The 23182-nt window shown below is 45.2% G+C and overlaps 1 protein-coding gene across 1 annotated transcript in view; it reads right to left on the bottom strand.

The window, feature by feature from the left end:
- Positions 1–14719, bottom strand: part of plxnd1 (plexin D1) — a 91698-nt gene extending 76979 nt beyond the window's left edge. The window contains exons 1-2 of the mRNA XM_079638832.1: positions 13380–14719; positions 5248–5424 (exon numbers count right to left, since the gene is read on the bottom strand). Coding sequence (XP_079494958.1) covers positions 5248–5424; positions 13380–14600 — 1398 coding nt within the window. The 5' untranslated portion in view covers positions 14601–14719. The remainder of the gene's footprint in view (positions 1–5247; positions 5425–13379) is intronic.
- Positions 14720–23182: the final 8463 nt, after the last annotated feature.

Below are 23182 nucleotides of genomic sequence, written 5' to 3' on the forward strand. Positions count from 1 at the left end.
ACAGAAAAACGAGCAGAGCTTGAGCTCTAACTGAATTAGACTACTAACACAGATCCTCAAATAAGCTTATCTCACCAAACAAATAACATTACACACACTCCTGAACCCATCAGTGGCATCATGAAAGCCCCAACAGGACACTCTCACACACACACACACACACACACACACACACACACACACACACACACACACACAATGGTTTCTCTGATGTCCTGGCGATATTCAATTGTGGAGAAATTAAAGATATTAAAGTCTTTGATTGTTGAAAGAATGAATGAACAAGAACAAATGTGGGCGGGGCTTGATTGTGTCTGTGGGGAATTGATTGGATGGTTGGATGGTTGTGGTTTGCTATTGGTGGATCTCATGTGAGTGACAGGTTATCAACCTGATCTTTCTGGAAAGTTTATTTTTCCTATATGTGAATAAAGTGTAGAATACAAGCACTTCAAACACTCATATACGCCGTTGCACACACACACACACACACACACACGCACACGCACACACACACACACACACACACACACACACACACACACACACACACACACACCCGCACACGCACGCGCACGCGCACGCACACGCACACGCACGCGAACGCACGCACACGCACACGCGCACGCACACGCACACGCACACACACACACACACACACACACACACACACACACACACACACCCGCACCCGCACGCGCACGCACGCACACGCACACACACACACACACACACACACACACACACACACACACACACACACACACATCTGCAGATTAAACATTAATGACTGATGCTTTGAGAGTTCATTACAGTGAATATATATCAGGATAGTGGGGTGGTAAAGCTTCTGTGTTCAAATCCACAGAAATATGACCAGAGACGACAAGCTGAGGAACGACAGAAACAGAAAACACACATGATCAAAACATAACCAAACACTACACTACCCGACAGTGGGATGAGTGTATGGCTACTCTTTTGAAAGAGTCTTAAGAAGCATCATCATCAGGTTAGATGTGATGTCTCTCTCTCTGTCAAACACACACGTGTGTGTGAGCAGAGCCACTACATCTGAGCAGTCAAGTGTGTGTTGGCAGCGGAACAAAAAGCTTTTTCTGCCTCTTCACAGCAGATGTTCCTTATCTCTGAGTCTGAACACAAAGAGCTCGGCTGCATCGCCTCTAGACCTGCGGGCACTCACTCCTGCGACGAGGAGCCGCGACACACCTTACCCCAACCCTTCCCGGAGTCTGGCCCTCGTTAGGAGCCGGGACACACCTTACCACAACCCTTCCCGGAGTCTGGCCCTCGTTAGGAGCCGCGGCACACCTTACCCCAACCCTTCCCGGAGTCTGGCCCTCGTTAGGAGCCGGGACACACCTTACCACAACCCTTCCCGGAGTCTGGCCCTCGTTAGGAGCCGCGACACACCTTACCCCAACCCTTCCCGGAGTCTGGCCCTCATTAGGAGCCGGGACACAGCTTACCCCAACCCTTCCCGGAGTCTGGCCCTCGTTAGGAGCCGGGACACACCTTACCACAACCCTTCCCGGAGTCTGGCCCTCGTTAGGAGCTGCGACACACCTTACCCCAACCCTTCCCGGAGTCTGGCCCTCGTTAGGAGCCGGGACACACCTTACCCCAACCCTTCCCGGAGTCTGGCCCTCGTTAGGAGCCGCACCACACCTTACCCCAACCCTTCCCGGAGTCTGGCCCTCGTTAGGAGCCGCACCACACCTTACCCCAACCCTTCCCGGAGTCTGGCCCTCGTTAGGAGCCGCACCACACCTTACCCCAACCCTTCCCGGAGTCTGGCCCTCGTTAGGAGCCGCAACACACCTTACCCCAACCCTTCCCGGAGTCTGGCCCTCGTTAGGAGCCGCGACACACCTTACCCCAACCCTTCCCGGAGTCTGGCCCTCGTTTGGAGCCACGACACACCTTACCCCAACCCTTCTCGCAGTCTGGCCCTCGTTTGGAGCCACGACACACCTTACCCCAACCCTTCCCGGAGTCTGGCCCTCGTTAGGAGCCGCGACACACCTTACCCCAACCCTTCCCGGAGTCTGGCCCTCGTTAGGAGCCGCGACACACCTTACCCCAACCCTTCCCGCAGTCTGGCCCTCGTTAGGAGCCGCGACACACCTTACCCCAACCCTTCCCGCAGTCTGGCCCTCGTTAGGAGCCGCGACACACCTTACCCCAACCCTTCCCGGAGTCTGGCCCTCGTTAGGAGCCGCGACACACCTTACCCCAACCCTTCCCGCAGTCTGGCCCTCATTAGGAGCCGCGACACACCTTACCCCAATCCTTCCCGCAGTCTGGCCCTCGTTAGGAGCCGCGACACGCCTTACCCCAACCCTTCCCGCAGTCTGGCCCTCGTTAGGAGCCGCGACACACCTTACCCCAACCCTTCCCGCAGTCTGGCCCTCGTTAGGAGCCGCGACACACCTTACCCCAACCCTTCCCGGAGTCTGGCCCTCATTACGCCTCTTTCGTTCCGTGGCTTCAGAGTCGCAGATGTTTCCTCAGGCACATGAACAGTGTTTCTCTCTGGGTCTGTGTGAGTTGGGGTGTGTGTGTGTGTGTGTGTGTGTGTGTGTGTGTGTGTGTGTGTGTGTGTGTGTGTGTGTGTGTGTGTGTGTGTGTGTGTGTGTGTGTGTGTGTGTGTCGGTGCAAAGCAAACATAAAGAACGGTAAAACCTGAATTCAACTGCGTTGGCTTCGGAAACATGATACATGATGTTTTATTTATGTTATGAAGTGCCCATATTCTGCTATTTTAAAGTCTGCTAATGTTATTTTGGCAAAATTTTAGAGTAAACGTGTTTAAAAAAAATATAAATCTCATTTAAAAATTAAAAATAGTATTTTTGTGTATTTTCATAACAATACACGTAAAATTCTGTAACTTTTTTTGGGATGGAAAGATTGCAAGGGTGTTAAAAGATCTTCATGGAGCGGGAACCACAGACAACCGAAACTACACCAGAACACACTCCAGTTCCTCATGCCAGACACACCACAGAAACCAGCGGTGCTTGAACACATCCTGAGCAAACTCTGTGGTCTGTACAGCTGAGCGTCTGTGTACAGAAGCAGTGCACACACACACACACACACACACGAAGACGGACCACCTGATCAGACAGGAATGCTTTAAATGGAGTGTGTGTACAAGGCAAACACTCGTAAACCGAAAATGAACAAATATTAGAAGATGTGTTTCTATGTGCTGTAGCTTCACTGCAGTCAATCACAGCTGTGCAGTTATCAGATACATAAACTATCATGTCTTAAAGTCCAGTGTAGTCAATCATATCATCATCTTTGATCACCAAAAAAAATTCTTCATGCCTTGAAATATCTTGAATGTAACTCGACACCCTTGCCTCATTTGGTATTTGCGGTTCTATGAATATGCAAGTGAGCCCCGCCTCCACTCACTCACTCGTTGACGATCACACGTTGATCTGATTGGTTACAAGGTAGTTTGTGACGTCAGAAACACCAGCGATTTCAAACCGTGTTTTTGAGACGTGTTGTTTTAAGCAGAAAATACTCAGCAATGCTGTCGACTTATGAACTTACACATGGTTTGTGTTAAAGGGCACCTATTATGCAAAATTCACTTTTACATAAATGTGTGTTGGCAGTGTGTGTACACAACCACCCTATGAAGACAAAAATCCAACCAGTGTTTTTTTTTTTCAAATCCCCATAAATCATAAGCACTGTCTCAGAACGAGCTGTTCTGAGAATGTAGAATCGCACAAGCCCCGCCCACGACTGTTGATTGACACTGCAGTTTGAGCATAGACCCACCCTGAGTTTCATTAATTCATCTTTGTCTCTAGGATACGTACCAAAAACCTTTAAGCTAGCTATGATTAAACCGCTTGTTAAAAAAACGCAACTTGATCCTACAAAACTAGTCAATTACAGGCCGATCTCGAATCTGCCTTTTCTGTCAAAGATATTAGAAAAAGCAGTATCCTCACAACTGTGTTCCTTTCTTGAAAGAAATGATATCTGAGGATTTTCAGTCCGGATTTAGACCGTACCATAGTACCGAGACAGCTCTTGTTAGAGTCACACATGATTTGCTCTTATCATCCGATCGTGGTTGTGTCTCTCTATTAGTATTACTGGATCTTAGTGCTGCATTTGACACCATTGACCACAACATCCTTTTAAATAGACTCGAACATTATGTTGGCATTAGTGGAATTGCACTAGCATGGTTTAAATCATACTTATCTGACCGTTATCAGTTTGTAGCAGTAAATGAAGAGATGTCTTATCAATCACAAGTTCAGTATGGCGTACCACAAGGCTCAGTACTAGGACCGCTGCTGTTCACTCTGTATATGCTACCATTAGGAGATATCATTAGGAAACATGGGATTAGCTTTCACTGTTATGCCGACGATACTCAGCTGTATATTTCTTCAAAACCTAACGAAACCTACCAATTCACAAAATTAACGGAATGCATAGCTGATATAAAAAACTGGATGACTAGTAATTTCCTACTACTAAATTCTGAAAAAAACAGAGATTCTAATTATTGGACAAAAAACTTCCACACGTAATAACCTAGAGTACTGTCTAACACTTGATGGCTGCTCTGTTAAGTCTTCGTCGTCGGTTAGGAACCTGTGTGTGTGTGTGTGTGTGTGTGTGTGCGTGTGTGTGTGTGTGTGTGTGTGTGTGTGTGTGTGTGCTCTTTGATACCAATCTTTCATTTGAAAGTCATGTGTCTAGTATCTGTAAAACCGCTTTCTTCCATCTTAAAAATATATCTAAATTACGTCATATGCTCTCATTGACAAATGCAGAACAATTAGTTGATGCGTTCATGAGCTCAAGGCTAGATTATTGTAATGCTCTACTGGGTGGTTGCCCTGCACGCTTAACACACACACACACACACACACACACACACACACACACACACACACACACACACACACACACACACACACACACACGAAGCTGGGAGCAGCAGCTCATTTGCATTTAAAGGGACACACACAAAACAACGCATTTTTGCTCACCCTCAAAAAACATGCTATAAAAATGATCTGTGGGGTATTTTGAGCTAAAACTTCACACACACACACACACACACTCTGGGGACATCAGACACTTATTTTACTTCTTGTGAAGAAGTCTTTCCCCCTTTGAAGAGTTCACAGGGAATCATGTGTTCAGTGAGTGTGTACTGCAGGACGACCTCACCTTGCGCAGCCGGCCCCAGCTCGTCCCCAGGAACAGCACGGTGTGGTTGTGGACGTTGTCTACCGCTATGGAGCTGAGCCCCGGGGCCTCATAGATGGGCCGGGCCCTCAGGGGCCTCCTCAGGGCCAGCGGGTGCTGGAGGTGCGCGGCCCCACAGTTCAACTGCTCCGGCTGAAGCTGCAACACAACAACCATCGGCACGTTTATATCCGTCCAATCCGAAGAAGAAGCTGTGTGCGGATTCATTCCTAACAGAGGCACGTGACCTCTTCATTAACCAGTCACTGGATCAGTTTCACTCTCCCAATTTGTTCAAAAATGGAACGCTTTGTTTGGAATTATTTTTGTTGCAAAAACTGTCTAAATTGATAATGTTGTGTCTAAAAAGTTGCTGTTGAACTGTTGTGCGATCACGCTGATGTCCAGGACACGAGCGCTCGTGATGGAGCTGTATAGCAGAGCTACTGCATGTTCGGCTATAAACACCACACTCTACATGCTGGGTCATTTTTTAACCCAACTGCTGGGTTCAGCTTGCTGGGTCATTTTATTGGGTTATTTGTAATATTCTTCCGCAGTGCTGGGTAGTTCTTCTGTCCCTCGGCTGCTGGGTCATCACATGTCTACTCAGGGCTGGGTCAGTGTAACCCAATGTTGGATAGTCTGTGCCAAACCGGTTACAACTGGACACTGTTGAACTGTTCCTACACTCAAAAAAATGCTGGGTTGTTTCAACCCAATTTTGGGTAAAATATGGACAAACCCAAACGTTGAGTTAAATTTTTACATTACATTTTTAACCCAACGGTTGGGTTTGTCCATATTTTACCCAAAATTGGGTTGAAACAACCCAGCAGTTTTTAGAGTGTGTGTGTTACAGTGTTACAGAGATTTTAAAGTGCATTTGTATTATTTAAACTGAAATGACCCAGCACTGTCAAAAAACATCCCAGCAAATGGGTTAATGTATAAAACCCAACGGTAAACATAACCCAGTTCTGTGCAGTATTAACCCAGCACTGAGTTGCCAAATAACCCAGAAACGGTTGATTTTAACCCAGCATTGTTTAGAGGACGGTGTTATTTCGTCAGCAACATTTATTCACTGCGTCGGAAGAGCAGAAGTAGGCTACACACACCGCGGCTGAAGCCACAGATGTAAAGAGTGTGTGTCCTGAACACACTGATGGATCTTGAGGCCTGAGTATCGAGAGGTTCACGGCAGGGTGACGGGAACTGGAGCGGGGGAGTCATGGTTTCTCACGGGTCCTCTCCCTCAGAGCGTGACCTCCTGTGATCCGAGAGACTGTAATCTATCAGCCCAAACACACACACACACACACACACACACTCTACCACAGCAAACACACACACTCTACCACAGCAAACACACACACTCTCTATCAGACCAAACACACACACACTCTCTACCACAGCAAACACACACACTCTCTATCAGTTCAAACACACACACTCTCTATCAGTTCAAACACACACACACTCTATCAGACCAAACACACACACACTCTATCAGCCCAAACACACACACACACACTCTACCACAGCAAACACACACACTCTCTATCAGACCAAACACACACATACACACACACACACACTCTACCACAGCAAACACACACACTCTCTACCAGACCAAACACACACACACACTCTATCAGACCAAACACACACACACACACACACACACACACACACACACACACACACACACTCTACCACAGCAAACACACACACTCTCTACCAGACCAAACACACACACACTCTCTACCACAGCAAACACACACACTCTCTATCAGTTCAAACACACACACACTCTATCAGTTCAAACACACACACACTCTATCAGACTAAACACACACACTCTCTATCAGTTCAAACACACACACTCTCTATCAGTTCAAACACACACACTCTCTATCAGTTCAAACACACACACACTCTATCAGCCCAAACACACACACTCTCTATCAGTTCAAACACACACACTCTCTATCAGTTCAAACACACACACTCTCTATCAGTTCAAACACACACACACTCTATCAGACCAAACACACACACACTCTATCAGCCCAAACACACACACACACACTCTACCACAGCAAACACACACACTCTCTATCAGACCAAACACACACATACACACACACACACACTCTACCACAGCAAACACACACACTCTCTACCAGACCAAACACACACACACACTCTATCAGACCAAACACACACACACACACACACACACACACACACACACACACACACTCTACCACAGCAAACACACACACTCTCTACCAGACCAAACACACACACACTCTCTACCACAGCAAACACACACACTCTCTATCAGTTCAAACACACACACACTCTATCAGACCAAACACACACACACTCTATCAGCCCAAACACACACACACACACTCTACCACAGCAAACACACACACTCTCTACCAGACCAAACACACACACACTCTCTACCACAACAAACACACACACTCTCTATCAGTTCAAACACACACACACTCTATCAGCCCAAACACACACACTCTCTATCAGACCAAACACACACATACACACACACACACACTCTACCACAGCAAACACACACACTCTCTACCAGACCAAACACACACACACTCTATCAGACCAAACACACACACACTCTATCAGACCAAACACACACACACACACACACACACTCTACCACAGCAAACACACACACTCTCTACCAGACCAAACACACACACACTCTACCACAGCAAACACACACACTCTCTATCAGACCAAACACACACACTCTACCACAGCAAACACACACACTCTATCAGACTAAACACACACACACACACACACACTCTACCACAGCAAACACACACACTCTCTACCAGACCAAACACACACACACACACACACACACACACACACTCTACCACAGCAAACACACACACTCTCTATCAGACCAAACACACACACACACTCTATCAGCCCAAACACACACACACTCTATCAGACCAAACACACACACACACACACACACACACACACACACACTCTACCACAGCAAACACACACACTCTCTACCAGACCAAACACACACACACACACTCTACCACAGCAAACACACACACTACCAGAGCAAACACACACACACAACCAGAGCAAACACACACACTCTACCAGACCAAACACACACACACTCTATCAGACCAAACACACACACACACACACACACACACACACACACACACACACACACACTCTACCAGAGCAAACACACACACACTCTATCAGACCAAACACACACACACTACCAGAGCAAACACACACTCTACCAGAGCAAACACACACACACTACCAGACCAAACACACACTCTACCAGAGCAAACACACACACTACCAGACCAAACACACACTCTACCAGAGCAAACACACACAACCAGAGCAAACACACACAATACCAGACCAAACACACACTCTACCAGAGCAAACACACACAACCAGAGCAAACACACACACTACCAGACCAAACACACACTCTACCAGAGCAAACACACACAACCAGAGCAAACACACACACTACCAGAGCAAACACACACACACTACCAGAGCAAACACACACTCTACCAGAGCAAACACACACACTCTACCAGACCAAACCCACACACTACCAGAGCAAACACACACACTCTACCAGAGCAAACACACACACTACCAGAGCAAACACACACTCTACCAGAGCAAACACACACTCTACCAGAGCAAACACACACACTACCAGAGCAAACACACACACTCTACCAGGGCAAACACACACACTACCAGAGCAAACACACACTCTACCAGAGCAAACACACACACTACCACAGCAAACACACACACACTACCAGAGCAAACACACACTCTACCAGACCAAACACACACACTACCAGAGCAAACACACACACTACCACAGCAAACACACACACTCTACCAGACCAAACACACACTCTACCAGAGCAAACACACACACTACCACAGCAAACACACACACTCTACCAGACCAAACACACACACTACCAGAGCAAACACACACACTACCAGAGCAAACACACACTCTACCAGAGCAAACACACACACTACCAGACCAAACACACACACTACCAGAGCAAACACACACACTACCAGAGCAAACACACACACTACCAGAGCAAACACACACTCTACCAGAGCAAACACACACTCTACCAGAGCAAACACACACACTACCAGAGCAAACACACACACTCTACCAGAGCAAACACACACTCTACCACAGCAAATACACACTCTACCAGAGCAAACACACACACTCTACCAGAGCAAACACACACTCTACCAGAGCAAACACACACTCTACCAGAGCAAATACACACTCTACCACAGCAAATACACACTCTACCAGAGCAAACACACACACTCTACCAGAGCAAACACACACTCTACCAGAGCAAACACACACTCTACCACAGCAAACACACACACTACCAGAGCAAATACACACTCTACCAGAGCAAACACACACACTACCACAGCAAACACACACACTCTACCAGACCAAACACACACACTACCAGAGCAAACACACACACTACCAGAGCAAACACACACACTACCACAGCAAACACACACACTCTACCAGACCAAACACACACACTACCAGACCAAACACACACACTACCACAGCAAACACACACACTCTACCAGACCAAACACACACTCTACCAGAGCAAACACACACACTACCAGACCAAACACACACACTACCAGAGCAAACACACACACTACCAGAGCAAACACACACACTACCAGAGCAAACACACACTCTACCAGAGCAAACACACACACTACCAGAGCAAACACACACACTCTACCACAGCAAACACACACTCTACCAGAGCAAACACACACACTCTACCAGAGCAAACACACACTCTACCAGAGCAAACACACACTCTACCACAGCAAACACACACACTACCAGAGCAAATACACACTCTACCAGAGCAAACACACACACTCTACCAGAGCAAACACACACTCTACCAGAGCAAATACACACTCTACCAGAGCAAACACACACTCTACCACAGCAAACACACACTCTACCAGAGCAAACACACACACTACCAGACCAAACACACACACTACCACAGCAAACACACACTCTACCACAGCAAACACACACTCTACCAGAGCAAACACACACACTACCAGACCAAACACACACACTACCACAGCAAACACACACTCTACCACAGCAAACACACACTCTACCAGAGCAAACACACACACTACCAGATCAAACACACACACTACCAGAGCAAACACACACTCTACCACAGCAAACACACACTCTACCAGAGCAAACACACACACTACCAGACCAAACACACACACTACCAGACCAAACACACACTCTACCACAGCAAACACACACTCTACCAGAGCAAACACACACACTACCAGACCAAACACACACACTACCAGACCAAACACACACACTACCACAGCAAACACACACTCTACCAGAGCAAACACACACTCTACCACAGCAAACACACACTCTACCAGAGCAAACACACACTCTACCAGACCAAACACACACTCTACCAGAGCAAACACACACTCTACCAGAGCAAACACACACTCTACCACAGCAAACACACACTCTACCAGAGCAAACACACACACTACCAGAGCAAACACACACACTACCAGAGCAAACACACACTCTACCACAGCAAACACACACTCTACCAGAGCAAACACACACTCTACCACACCAAACACACACACTCTACCAGACCAAACACACACACTCTACCAGAGCAAACACACACTCTACCAGACCAAACACACACTCTACAAGAGCAAACACACACACTCTACTACAGCAAACACACACACTACCAGAGCAAACACACACACTCTACCAGAGCAAACACACACTCTACCAGAGCAAACACACACTCTACCAGAGCAAACACACACTCTACCACAGCAAACACACACTCTACCAGAGCAAACACACACACTACCAGAGCAAACACACACTCTACCACAGCAAACACACACTCTACCAGAGCAAACACACACACTACCAGAGCAAACACACACTCTACCACAGCAAACACACACTCTACCACAGCAAACACACACTCTACCAGAGCAAACACACACTCTACCAGACCAAACACACACACTACCACAGCAAACACACACACTCTACCAGAGCAAACACACACACTCTACCAGAGCAAACACACACACTCTACTAGAGCAAACACACACACTCTACCAGAGCCAAACACACACACTACCAGAGCAAACACACACTCTACCAGAGCAAACACACACACTCTACCAGAGCAAACACACACACACACACACACACACAGACTGAACACACACCAGACTGAACACACACACACACACACACACACAGACTGAACACACACACACACACAGACTGAACACACACACACACACACACACACAGACTGAACACACACACACACACACTCTACCAGACCAAACACACACACTACCAGAGCAAACACACACACTCTACCAGAGCAAACACACACTCTACCACAGCAAACACACACTCTACCAGAGCAAACACACACTCTACCAGACCAAACACACACTCTACAAGAGCAAACACACACACTCTACCAGAGCAAACACACACACTCTACCAGAGCAAACACACACACTCTACTAGAGCAAACACACACACTCTACCAGAGCCAAACACACACACTACCACAGCAAACACACACTCTACCAGAGCAAACACACACACTCTACCAGAGCCAAACACACACACACACACACACAGACTGAACACACACCAGACTGAACACACACACACACACACACACACACACAGACTGAACACACACACACACACACACAGACTGAACACACACACACACACACACACACACACACAGACTGAACACACACACACACAGACTGAACACACACCAGACTGAACACACACACACACACAGACTGAACACACACACACACACACACAGACTGAACACACACACACACACACACACACACAGACTGAACACACACACACACACACACACACACACACACACACACACACACACACACACACACAGACTGAACACACACACACACACACAGACTGAACACACACACACACACACACACACACACAGACTGAACACACACACACACACAGACTGACATGTGCTTCTTCTAACCGCAGCGTTCACTAACACACTTCAGAGTCTGCTTCTCGCGGGTTGCAGGACTTTAATCCACATCAGATCCGCTTGTAATGTTTGAGATTATGTTCTGAGTTCACGTATATTATAATGAGGCTGTTCACACAGTTCTGATCAAACATCAACACAGCAGAAGGAGAAGAGTGTAAAACAACATATGGTTATCAATGAGTTATGACAACATAACATCGCTCTAACCCATCGAAATAAATTAAGCAATTTTCAACTTTTTAATATTTTAAGTTATACTAGATTCAACTATTTTTTTAAAAAAAGTCAGTTTATTAAGTAGAAATTACGTAAACATCCAACGATTAAACATTCAAATGTAAGGCAGCTTTTCTAAAGTGAGCTTCAGCTGTACACGTGATCCTCCAGACACCAGCGAGACTCGCCATGATCTACTGTTGTTCCTGGAGCAGATCCAGTTCACACTGGAGTTAGAGGGAGTAGGGCAATGCGTGTTTGCGATTGGGTTTGTTATTGGATTAAAAAATCCAGATTTTTTAAGTGAAAAAGTTGAAATTAATCTTAAAGCATCTTTAAAGCATATATGTTCATGTTTGAGGAGTTATAGGTGATGTTTCATGACAAGTAACAGGACCATTTCTAGTTCGCTGAATACAGTCTAAACAATGCTTTCTGGGTCAAATGTGGATAAACCCGATTACATGTTTACATTCTACAGTTTGGGTTTGCTTAATTTGATCCTACATTTGGTTAAACCCCCCATTTTTCTTTACAGTGTGCGTTTTAAAGTGACTCTAAAGCACGAGTTTGAGGTGTACAGGTGATGTTTTGAGGATAATAAGCGCATCTCACCACGATGGTCCCCTTGCCCTCGCGCTTGCCCTCGCACTCGGCCCCGGACCCCTGGATGACGCTGTCCAGCACCTGCACGTCACTGTTGGGGCCGATCGAGCAGTTACGGCGGGCCGTACGGATCATCTCCTCCACATCCGACACGCGGAACGCGCACACCGCCGTTAGCCCGCGCGCGCCGCCGAACACCCCGAACACATGCGGCTCCAGAGCCGCGCCGCGCGCGCTGATCTCCGCGGGGAACACGGACAGCAGCCGGTGATAGATGTTCCCGGGGGACCCGCACTGGAGCCCCATCTGGATGTAGGACTCGGTGAGTTTGCGGCTCTCCGCGGACCTGCGCGGCGCGTGCGTGTCCAGGCAGACGCGCGCGAGGATGCTGTTCGGCTGGCTCTCTTTCGCGCCCGTGTGCGCGTCGTTGTTGATGGCGATGTACGCGTAGCTCTTGAGCACGAACGCGTGCACGAAGCTCAGCTTGTTCTTCTGCTTGACCTCCTGCTTGATCTTGAACACGTTGTCCTCGGACGGGTTGATGTCGTAGGTGAAGAGCCGGCTGAGGTCTCCGGTGTCGAGCGCGCGGATCGCGATCTCCGGCGTGTTCTCGAAGCGCAGGTCCTCTTTGCTGTGGTTCTTCGGGAAGAACTCCGTGCCCATGCCCGTGTACGTGGCTGCCACCAGCAGCCGTGCCGTGCCGCCGGTGCCCCGGAACACCAGCCCGACGGTGCTCGCGTTCTCGTGGTTGGCCGCGATGTTGAGCATGCTCGGGAACACCGTGGCCCCGTCCTGCGGGAACTTCACGGCCTCGCGCGACACGTCGTCCACGCGCCGCAGCTCGCAGAAGCCCTGATACACGGACCCGCAGGCCACCAGCACGCGCTGCTCGCGGTCCAGCACGAGCAGTTTGTTGTGGTTATCCGTGAGCGTCTTCTCGTGCTCGCACGTCGCCTGCGGGAGCTGCGGCGCGTGGCACAGCGGGTTGTCGCGCACGGGTCCCGTGCGCATCTCCACCTCGCGCGCAAGCGTCGCGTTCAGCTGGAACAGGCTGTTCACCGCGGCCAGATAAACGCGCCCGGACTCCGCGTCCACCACGAAGTTATTAGTGCGTTCTGGAGACGCGAAGTCTTGTTGAATGTGGAGCGCGCGCGTTTGGAGAGCGGCTGAAAACACGGCAAAAAGCGCCGCTAAGAGCCCGAGAGAGGACAGCACTGTAGGAGGAGGCATGTCTCCTGTCTGAGGGCTTCGCGTGTCTCCTCACGCTGGGCTTCCGCGGGTTATGCACGGAGACGCGCATCGAGCACCGGGAACCGCGAGTCTCCGGGAGGAAACACTGTTTCCTGATGAACGCGTGAGCGCGAGTGACGCGATGATGATGAGCCTCCGCTTCCTCAGAGATCGCGCGCTCACGACCCTCCGTCCGGCGTGATGATCAGTGCTGAGGGGGAGTGTGACTGTTCATAAAGCCTATCGGGACACTTCATTTAGATGGTCCACTTCACACATTCTACTGTACTGACTTTAAGTAACTTTGCAACTACATGTCAACTTATTCTCCTAACCCGAACACCTAACCATAACCTAACAGAGTCAGTCTACTGATAATGATACTCTACTAATACTCTACTAATACTCTACTAATACTCTACTAATACTCTACTGAGAGTTAGTTTACATGTTGGTGTATTGTTACTTATATTCAACAGAATATTTAAAGGCACCATCAAAATAAAGTGAAAGCAGCCTTTAGTATGTTGTCACGCTGCTAAAGAGAACACAACACACACACACACACACACACACACACTAAGAAGTGGAAAGTAGAAATAATACAGTCTTAAGTTAAAGTTTAAAATGTTCAACGTTTTTTTATCGGCATCTATAGTGTGTGTGTGTGTGTGTGTGTGTGTGTGTGTGTGTGTGTGTGTGTGTGTGTGTGTTGTTAAAGTGCTCATATGGACTTCATCTGTTCTTTACACTCATACATATTTAAAGGCAAGAACACAATCAGAATAATTGAGCATGAGACATGATATCTGTGACTGCGACACGTCTGTCTGTCTGTGCTGCACAGATTTATAATGAGTGCATTTGAAATTATTACATATGTTTTGTACAGAGAAGCAGTTTTTACAAAGTTTTATGGCACGTTAGATTATTATCAGACGTAAAACAGAATAACTGACATTTAATGAAAACTGTTGCAATTAATAAGTTATAATAGCACTGTGTATATATTGTAAATGTTAAAAGTTGTACATTATAAGCATATTTACAGTGACATAATGATGTGCAAGGATAAAACATTCATAATAAACACTGCAATATTCAAAGAAGACACAAGAATCGTCCATTTTATTTCATGATGACTTTAATAATTTGGAAATTGAAAAATCATTCCATGGTCAGGTAATCACATAAAGAAAAAAATCCTCTCAGTACAAATTCTCTTTTCCTTTCTATGATATTTTACAATATGATAATTAGTTTATGCCATTTAAAAAAAAAAAAAAAAAACTTTTTAAGGTTCAGTGAGATTTTGAAGGCTCGTCATGACCATAATTAATTGAACGAGTTAAACTCAGTGACGGCATCAGCTGTACAGTATTCAGCTCTGACCAGTGTTGAGGAGAACCTCTAAATCTGGAAGTGTGTGAGACTGAGAAACACAGTTGTGCTGTAAAGGAAGAGCGAAGAGGAAACACTGCTGGAGTGACCGACACACACACACACACACACACACACACACACACACACACACACACACACACACACACACACACACACACACACTTCCCTCCGGCGCTCACGACCTGCTTCCGCTCAGATAACACACACTCGTCGCGCGCGCTCACGGGTTACAGTTACTCTCGGACAAACACACAAAATATCACCTTTCATAAAACTGAGCCATCAGATTCATGAACTCGCACCAACTCGATTTGAAAAAAAGTGCGAAAGTTTGGGGGAAACAAATAAATATTTAAAAAAGCAGAGTTAGGGTTAGGTTCAAATCTGTAACACTTCTGAGCCACTGAAGTCTGTTTTTATGATTTTTTTTTCAAACATGTACAAGGGATAGTTGTTTATTACATCAGAAGAACATATCACATGCTTAACAATACAATAGAAATTACAACAAAAAAACTAAGTAAATGGGGTACAAAAAGAACCCCGCTGAAGTCTGTAGCGCACGCGCACACACACACACACACACACACACACACACACACACACACACACACACACACACACACACACACACACACACACACACACACACACAGACACACACACAGACACACACACACACACACACACACACACACACACACACACACACACACACAGACACACACACAGACACACACACACACACACACACACACACACACACACACACACACCGCAGGAGTTCTTAAAGAACTGTGTGTTAGTGAATCCGCTGGTCTGATAGCGCCGCCTGCCGGAGAACACGTGCACACACACACACACACACAGTGCCCCCCCCCCCCCCAAAAAAAATAATAATAAAATAAAATAAATAAATAAATAAGTGTGGCATGTAATGAGTGAGTAGGAACGAGTGAGAGTTTTTATGTGCTTTTTAATGTTAAATTCATCAATCTGGTGCACTTTGAGAGTTCAAAATTAAAAACTCCAACCCATATTCAGTGTGCAGATTAAAAATGAAAACCTCTTTTAGTTACAGTGTCTGTCTACATTACACTACTACATAACAATAGCTATAATATTAATCCCATGATAGTTAGCCATATATTGTAAAACAAATGCACTGAAAAATAAAGGAAACTTTCATAATTAGTTTTGTAGCCTACTAATTTCTATACTTTAAAGAGTATATTTCTATACTTCACATTAAAGATGTGATTGGGCCAGCCCAGTGACCATCAAGAAAAGAACAATGGGCCGCTGATCTACGCGTTTCATGGGCCGGGGTTTCAGTTCCCCTTTATCCCCCTTATGGACGGCCTTGCACTATAGGCTACCGACTAAGCTGCTGAAAGAGAAGCTTCCAGATGTCATAGATCCTCTTCTTAATATCATTAATTCATCTTTGTCTCTAGGATACGTACCAAAAACCTTTAAGCTAGCTATGATTTAACCGCTTGTTAAAAAACAGCAACTTGATCCTACAAAACTAGTCAATTACAGGCCGATCTCTAATCTGCCATTTCTGTCAAAGATATTAGAAAAAGCAGTATCCTCACAACTGTGTTCCTTTCTTGAAAGAAATGATATCTGCGAGGATTTCCAGTCCGGATTTAGACCGTACCATAGTACCGAGACAGCTCTCGTTAGAGGCTGCGTTTACACTTGGCATTAACATGCGCCCTGCATCCGGATGTTGTCCACACACACACACACACACACACACACACACACACACACACACACACACACACACACACACACACACACACACACACACACACACACACACACACATTGAAAAGACGAGTGTAAACGCGCTTCTGATCGGAATGCTATCCGATCAGCGTGTCCTGGTCCAGAGGCAGTCGAGGACGCAGTGTGATCGGATCTCAGTGTAATGTAAACGCAATCCAGCCGTCGTGTGTGTGTGTGTGTGTGTGTGTGTGTGTGTCTGCATTCACAGGTGGACGTCATATAAATCCCGCAGTCTCTCCACGTGTGGCTGTCAGAAAATAATGGCCAGACGCAGTTTAGACAATAAATTAAACTTATTTGAACCTTACAATAAACGCCAATATTTAAAACAGTTTATTTAGACTTCCACGATACTGTGTGTGTCATTTTACATTTGAACTGTGCACATTATCTGAAGAGGCGATCGCCTGTCAATCACAGCTGTGATCATGAGATCTAATGAAGAGTGCGCTGCTCTGCCAGAGGAATCATAGGAATACACTTTTATTTTTTTATGTTTTAAATGTTGAATGTTTTTATTGATCCAGCATGTTCATTAATCTCCCATTTCTGTTAATATAGTCATTGCACGCTATAACCTTACACCCGATGATCGATGATGTGACTTAACCATGGTTATTTTTGTATGATCAACTCTAGAAATATATTCCTTCATTTAAAAAAAACGTAATTTGGAGGATGGAGATTGCACAGGAAAGTAAAGTGAGTGAAAGCAATTGGGACATTGCTTAATTTGTATAATCTTTACTCTTATTGGTGTCGTGCTACAGACCTGATTTAAATATTAAGTAGGAAACAGATCCGATCGGTTATCCAGATACAGAGGCTACTTAATATGAACACATGTAAACGCACGGTCCTGATTGGCTAATGACCCGATCTGCTTGATCGCATGTTGATGCCCAGTGTAAACGCAGCCGGAGTCACACATGATTTGCTCTTATCATCCGATCGTGGTTGTGTCTCTCTATTAGTGTGATCTTAGTGCTGCATTCGACACCATTGACCACATCCTCTTAAATAGACTCGAACATTATGTTGGCAAGTTGCTAGTCATCCAGTTTTTTATATCCGCTATGCATTCCGTAAAATTCTTGAATTTGAAAGTTTTGTTACAAATTTGGAGGCCGGTGGCGTGATTACTGATGAGCGGCTCTCGTATCTCTCACGGAGGAGCGGGAGTTTTCTTAGCAATGTTAAAACGCACATCAACCGATCACTTGTGTAGCGTTCATGTAAACACTACATTCAGATTCACCAATCAGGATGAGTTCAGTTAGATTGAACCAAAGGTGTGCGTGTAAACAATGAATGGCGACTGCAGAAAGCAAAAGCCGAATCCCGGACATTTTGGACGATCTCGACGGCCGGACATGTCCGGAAAAAAGAGGATGGTCACCGCTACTACTCCGCTCTCTCCACAGAACAAGAGCCGGTTAGCTTAGCTTCCAGATAAAGATGGCTGACACTATTTGTACATTCTGTGAGTGAGATCCCTCTATGGGCGGGCTGAAGACATGCGGATCTAGCGCCTCCTACTGGCTGGAGTCTCGAGCCACTGGCCAAAAAATCCACAAAATGACGATTTTTGCGTCATCGTAGGATTTTTTTACGGACAAAAAAATACATAAATCTCTCGTCTCAGGGTGATATGAGGGAGGGAAGCATGATCATTTGAAAATACTAAAGGTTTTCTACTGATACAAAGGTTAATGTAAATCTGTATTTTATTTGACACACACACACACACACACACACACACAGACACAGACACAGACACAGACACCACTCGAGTTCATGAGGAACTGTGTGAGTTAGTGAATCTGCAGGGCTGATAGCGCCACCTGTCGGAGAACACGTGCACACACGCACACACACGCACACACACATACACGCTGGTCTGTTTTTAGGACTATTCCGATTTTTTGCACATTATTTCCAAGAGAATGAGGCACATTTCCCTTCTATATTCCCATAATCAAGCTCTAATATAAGTCTTGTCAGATATAGCCCATAGATTTAGTTTGTCATAATTTTTGAAATGTAAGAAAAGTAAGAAACTTTCAAATGAATTATGAAGTTCCTGCACACTAAAGGGTTTATTATCGTTAACTAAACCTATATGGGCCCAGGACGCTAGGGGGCCCCAAATCACGATTTTGCATTTATTTGTGTGTGTGTGTGTGTGTGTGTGTGTGTGTGTGTGTGTGTGTGTGTGTGTGTGTGTGTGTGTGTGTGTGTTTTAAATACACAAACACATTAACAAATAATATTGTGGTAAAATAAATGTAAAATCTGTGAATTATAGAACGTAAGAAGTGAACGTGAGCACGCCCTCTCGCCACTTCAAAATACAGCGAATTACGAGTTCAAAAAAGAACACAATCCTTAACCTGAAGAGGTTATGGATGGAACTTTCCCGTAGGTCAATAATTACGAATCAGAATAAGCAAAATATTGGAGATGATTGTTGGTCGCGGATGTGTCGAAAGACCATTTGAAGAAGTTTGCAGTGCAAGCGTTTTTTTGTGTGGGTGCAAAACTGCAATTGACCAACTTACAGTAACTTTATTCTTCAGAGAAGGGGCTCTATAGGGGCTGTATACTCTATAGGGGGCTGTATACTCTATAGGGGGCAGTATACTCTATAGGGGGCTGTATACTCTATAGGGGGCTGTATACTCTATAGGGGCTGTATACTCTATAGGGGGCTGTATACTCTATAGGGGGCTGTATACTCTATAGGGGCTGTATACTCTATAGGGGGCTGTATACTCTATAGGGGGCTGTATACTCTATATGGGGCTGTATACTCTATATAGGGCTGTATACTCTATAGGGGGCTGTATACTCTATAGGGGCTGTATACTCTATAGGGGCTGTATACTCTATAGGGGGCTGTATACTCTATAGGGGGCTGTATACTCTATAGGGGGCTGTATACTCTATAGGGGCTGTATACTCTATAGGGGGCTGTATACTCTATATGGGGCTGTATACTCTATATGGGGCTGTATACTCTATAGGGGGCTGTATACTCTATAGGGGGCTGTATACTCTATAGGGGGCTGTATACTCTATATGGGGCTGTATACTCTATAGGGGGCTGTATACTCTATAGGGGCTGTATACTCTATAGGGGCTGTATACTCTATAGGGGGCTGTATACTCTATAGGGGCTGTATATTCTATAGGGGGCTGTATATTCTATAGGGGCTGTATATTCTATAGGGGCTGTATACTCTATAGGGGGCTGTATACTCTATAGGGGGCTGTATACTCTATAGGGGGCTGTATATTCTATAGGGGGCTGTATACTCTATAGGGGGCTGTATACTCTATAGGGGGCTGTATACTCTATAGGGGGCTGTATACTCTATAGGGGGCTGTATACTCTATAGGGGGCTGTATACTCTATAGGGGCTGTATACTCTATAGGGGCTGTATACTCTATAGGGGGCTGTATACTCTATAGGGGGCTGTATACTCTATAGGGGGCTGTATACTCTATAGGGGCTGTATACTCTATAGGGGGCTGTATACTCTATAGGGGGCTGTATACTCTATAGGGGGCTGTATACTCTATAGGGGGCTGTATACTCTATATGGGGCTGTATACTCTATATGGGGCTGTATACTCTATAGGGGGCTGTATACTCTATAGGGGGCTGTATACTCTATAGGGGGCTGTATACTCTATATGGGGCTGTATACTCTATAGGGGGCTGTATACTCTATAGGGGCTGTATACTCTATAGGGGCTGTATACTCTATAGGGGCTGTATACTCTATAGGGGCTGTATACTCTATAGGGGGCTGTATACTCTATAGGGGCTGTATATTCTATAGGGGGCTGTATATTCTATAGGGGCTGTATATTCTATAGGGGCTGTATACTCTATAGGGGGCTGTATATTCTATAGGGGCTGTATACTCTATAGGGGGCTGTATACTCTATAGGGGGCTGTATACTCTATAGGGGGCTGTATACTCTATAGGGGGCTGTATACTCTATAGGGGGCTGTATACTCTATAGGGGCTGTATACTCTATAGGGGCTGTATACTCTATAGGGGGCTGTATATTCTATAGGGGCTGTATACTCTATAGGGGCTGTATACTCTATAGGGGGCTGTATATTCTATAGGGGCTGTATACTCTATAGGGGCTGTATATTCTATAGGGGGCTGTATATTCTATAGGGGCTGTATACTCTATAGGGGCTGTATATTCTATAGGGGGCTGTATATTCTACAGGGGGCTGTATACTCTATAGGGGGCTGTATACTCTATAGGGGGCTGTATATTCTATAGGGGGCTGTATATTCTATAGGGGGCTGTATATTCTATAGGGGCTGTATACTCTATAGGGGGCTGTATACTCTATAGGGGGCTGTATATTCTATAGGGGCTGTATATTCTATAGGGGGCTGTATATTCTATAGGGGGCTGTATATTCTACAGGGGGCTGTATACTCTATAGGGGGCTGTATACTCTATAGGGGGCTGTATATTCTATAGGGGGCTGTATATTCTATAGGGGGCTGTATATTCTATAGGGGCTGTATACTCTATAGGGGGCTGTATACTCTATAGGGGGCTGTATATTCTATAGGGGCTGTATATTCTATAGGGGGCTGTATATTCTATAGGGGGCTGTATACTCTATAGGGGCTGTATACTCTATATGGGCTGTATACTCTATAGGGGCTGTATACTCTATAGGGGGCTGTATATCCCAGGTGAAAAGGAAATATATTTAAATTGTGCTTATTTTGACATACTTAATGTATTTTAAGTGTATTGTATTAATTATGTATTAAATGTGTTATTTTGAGACAACTTCAAGTATACTAAATATATTTTTATATGTATTTAAGTTAAATTTTAAGGTAATAGTAATATATTTTAATATACTTAATTGTGTTAAAATGGAACTATTTTAAGTACATTTAGTGTAATTTAATAGCACTTCTTTAAATTATATTTTTAATACATTTTAAATGTACTTTAGAAATACAACTTAAGTATATTTTTAAGTTCACATTAATGTGTTCCTAGTATATTTTAAATATAATATCAGCTTATTAATAATGTATTAGTAGAACACTAAGACCCACTATTAGTATATTAAAATATATATTTTTACAAAATCATTCAGTATGAAAAAAATATATTTTAATGTATTAAAAATAGTTAAAAATTATAATTCAGTTAAACACACAGTACAAAAAAATATTTGAATAAAACACACAAACACTCTTTGAAAGATAGTAAACTTTAATGCACTACATTAGTACAGCAACATATGAAAATTAAACAAAATACATTAACATAAAATGCATTGATCTGCAGAGGTATTAAACAGAACAAAAAAAA

Source organism: Phoxinus phoxinus (genome assembly GCF_949152265.1).
Source record: "Phoxinus phoxinus genome assembly, chromosome: 15".
Classification (NCBI taxonomy): domain Eukaryota; kingdom Metazoa; phylum Chordata; class Actinopteri; order Cypriniformes; family Leuciscidae; genus Phoxinus; species Phoxinus phoxinus.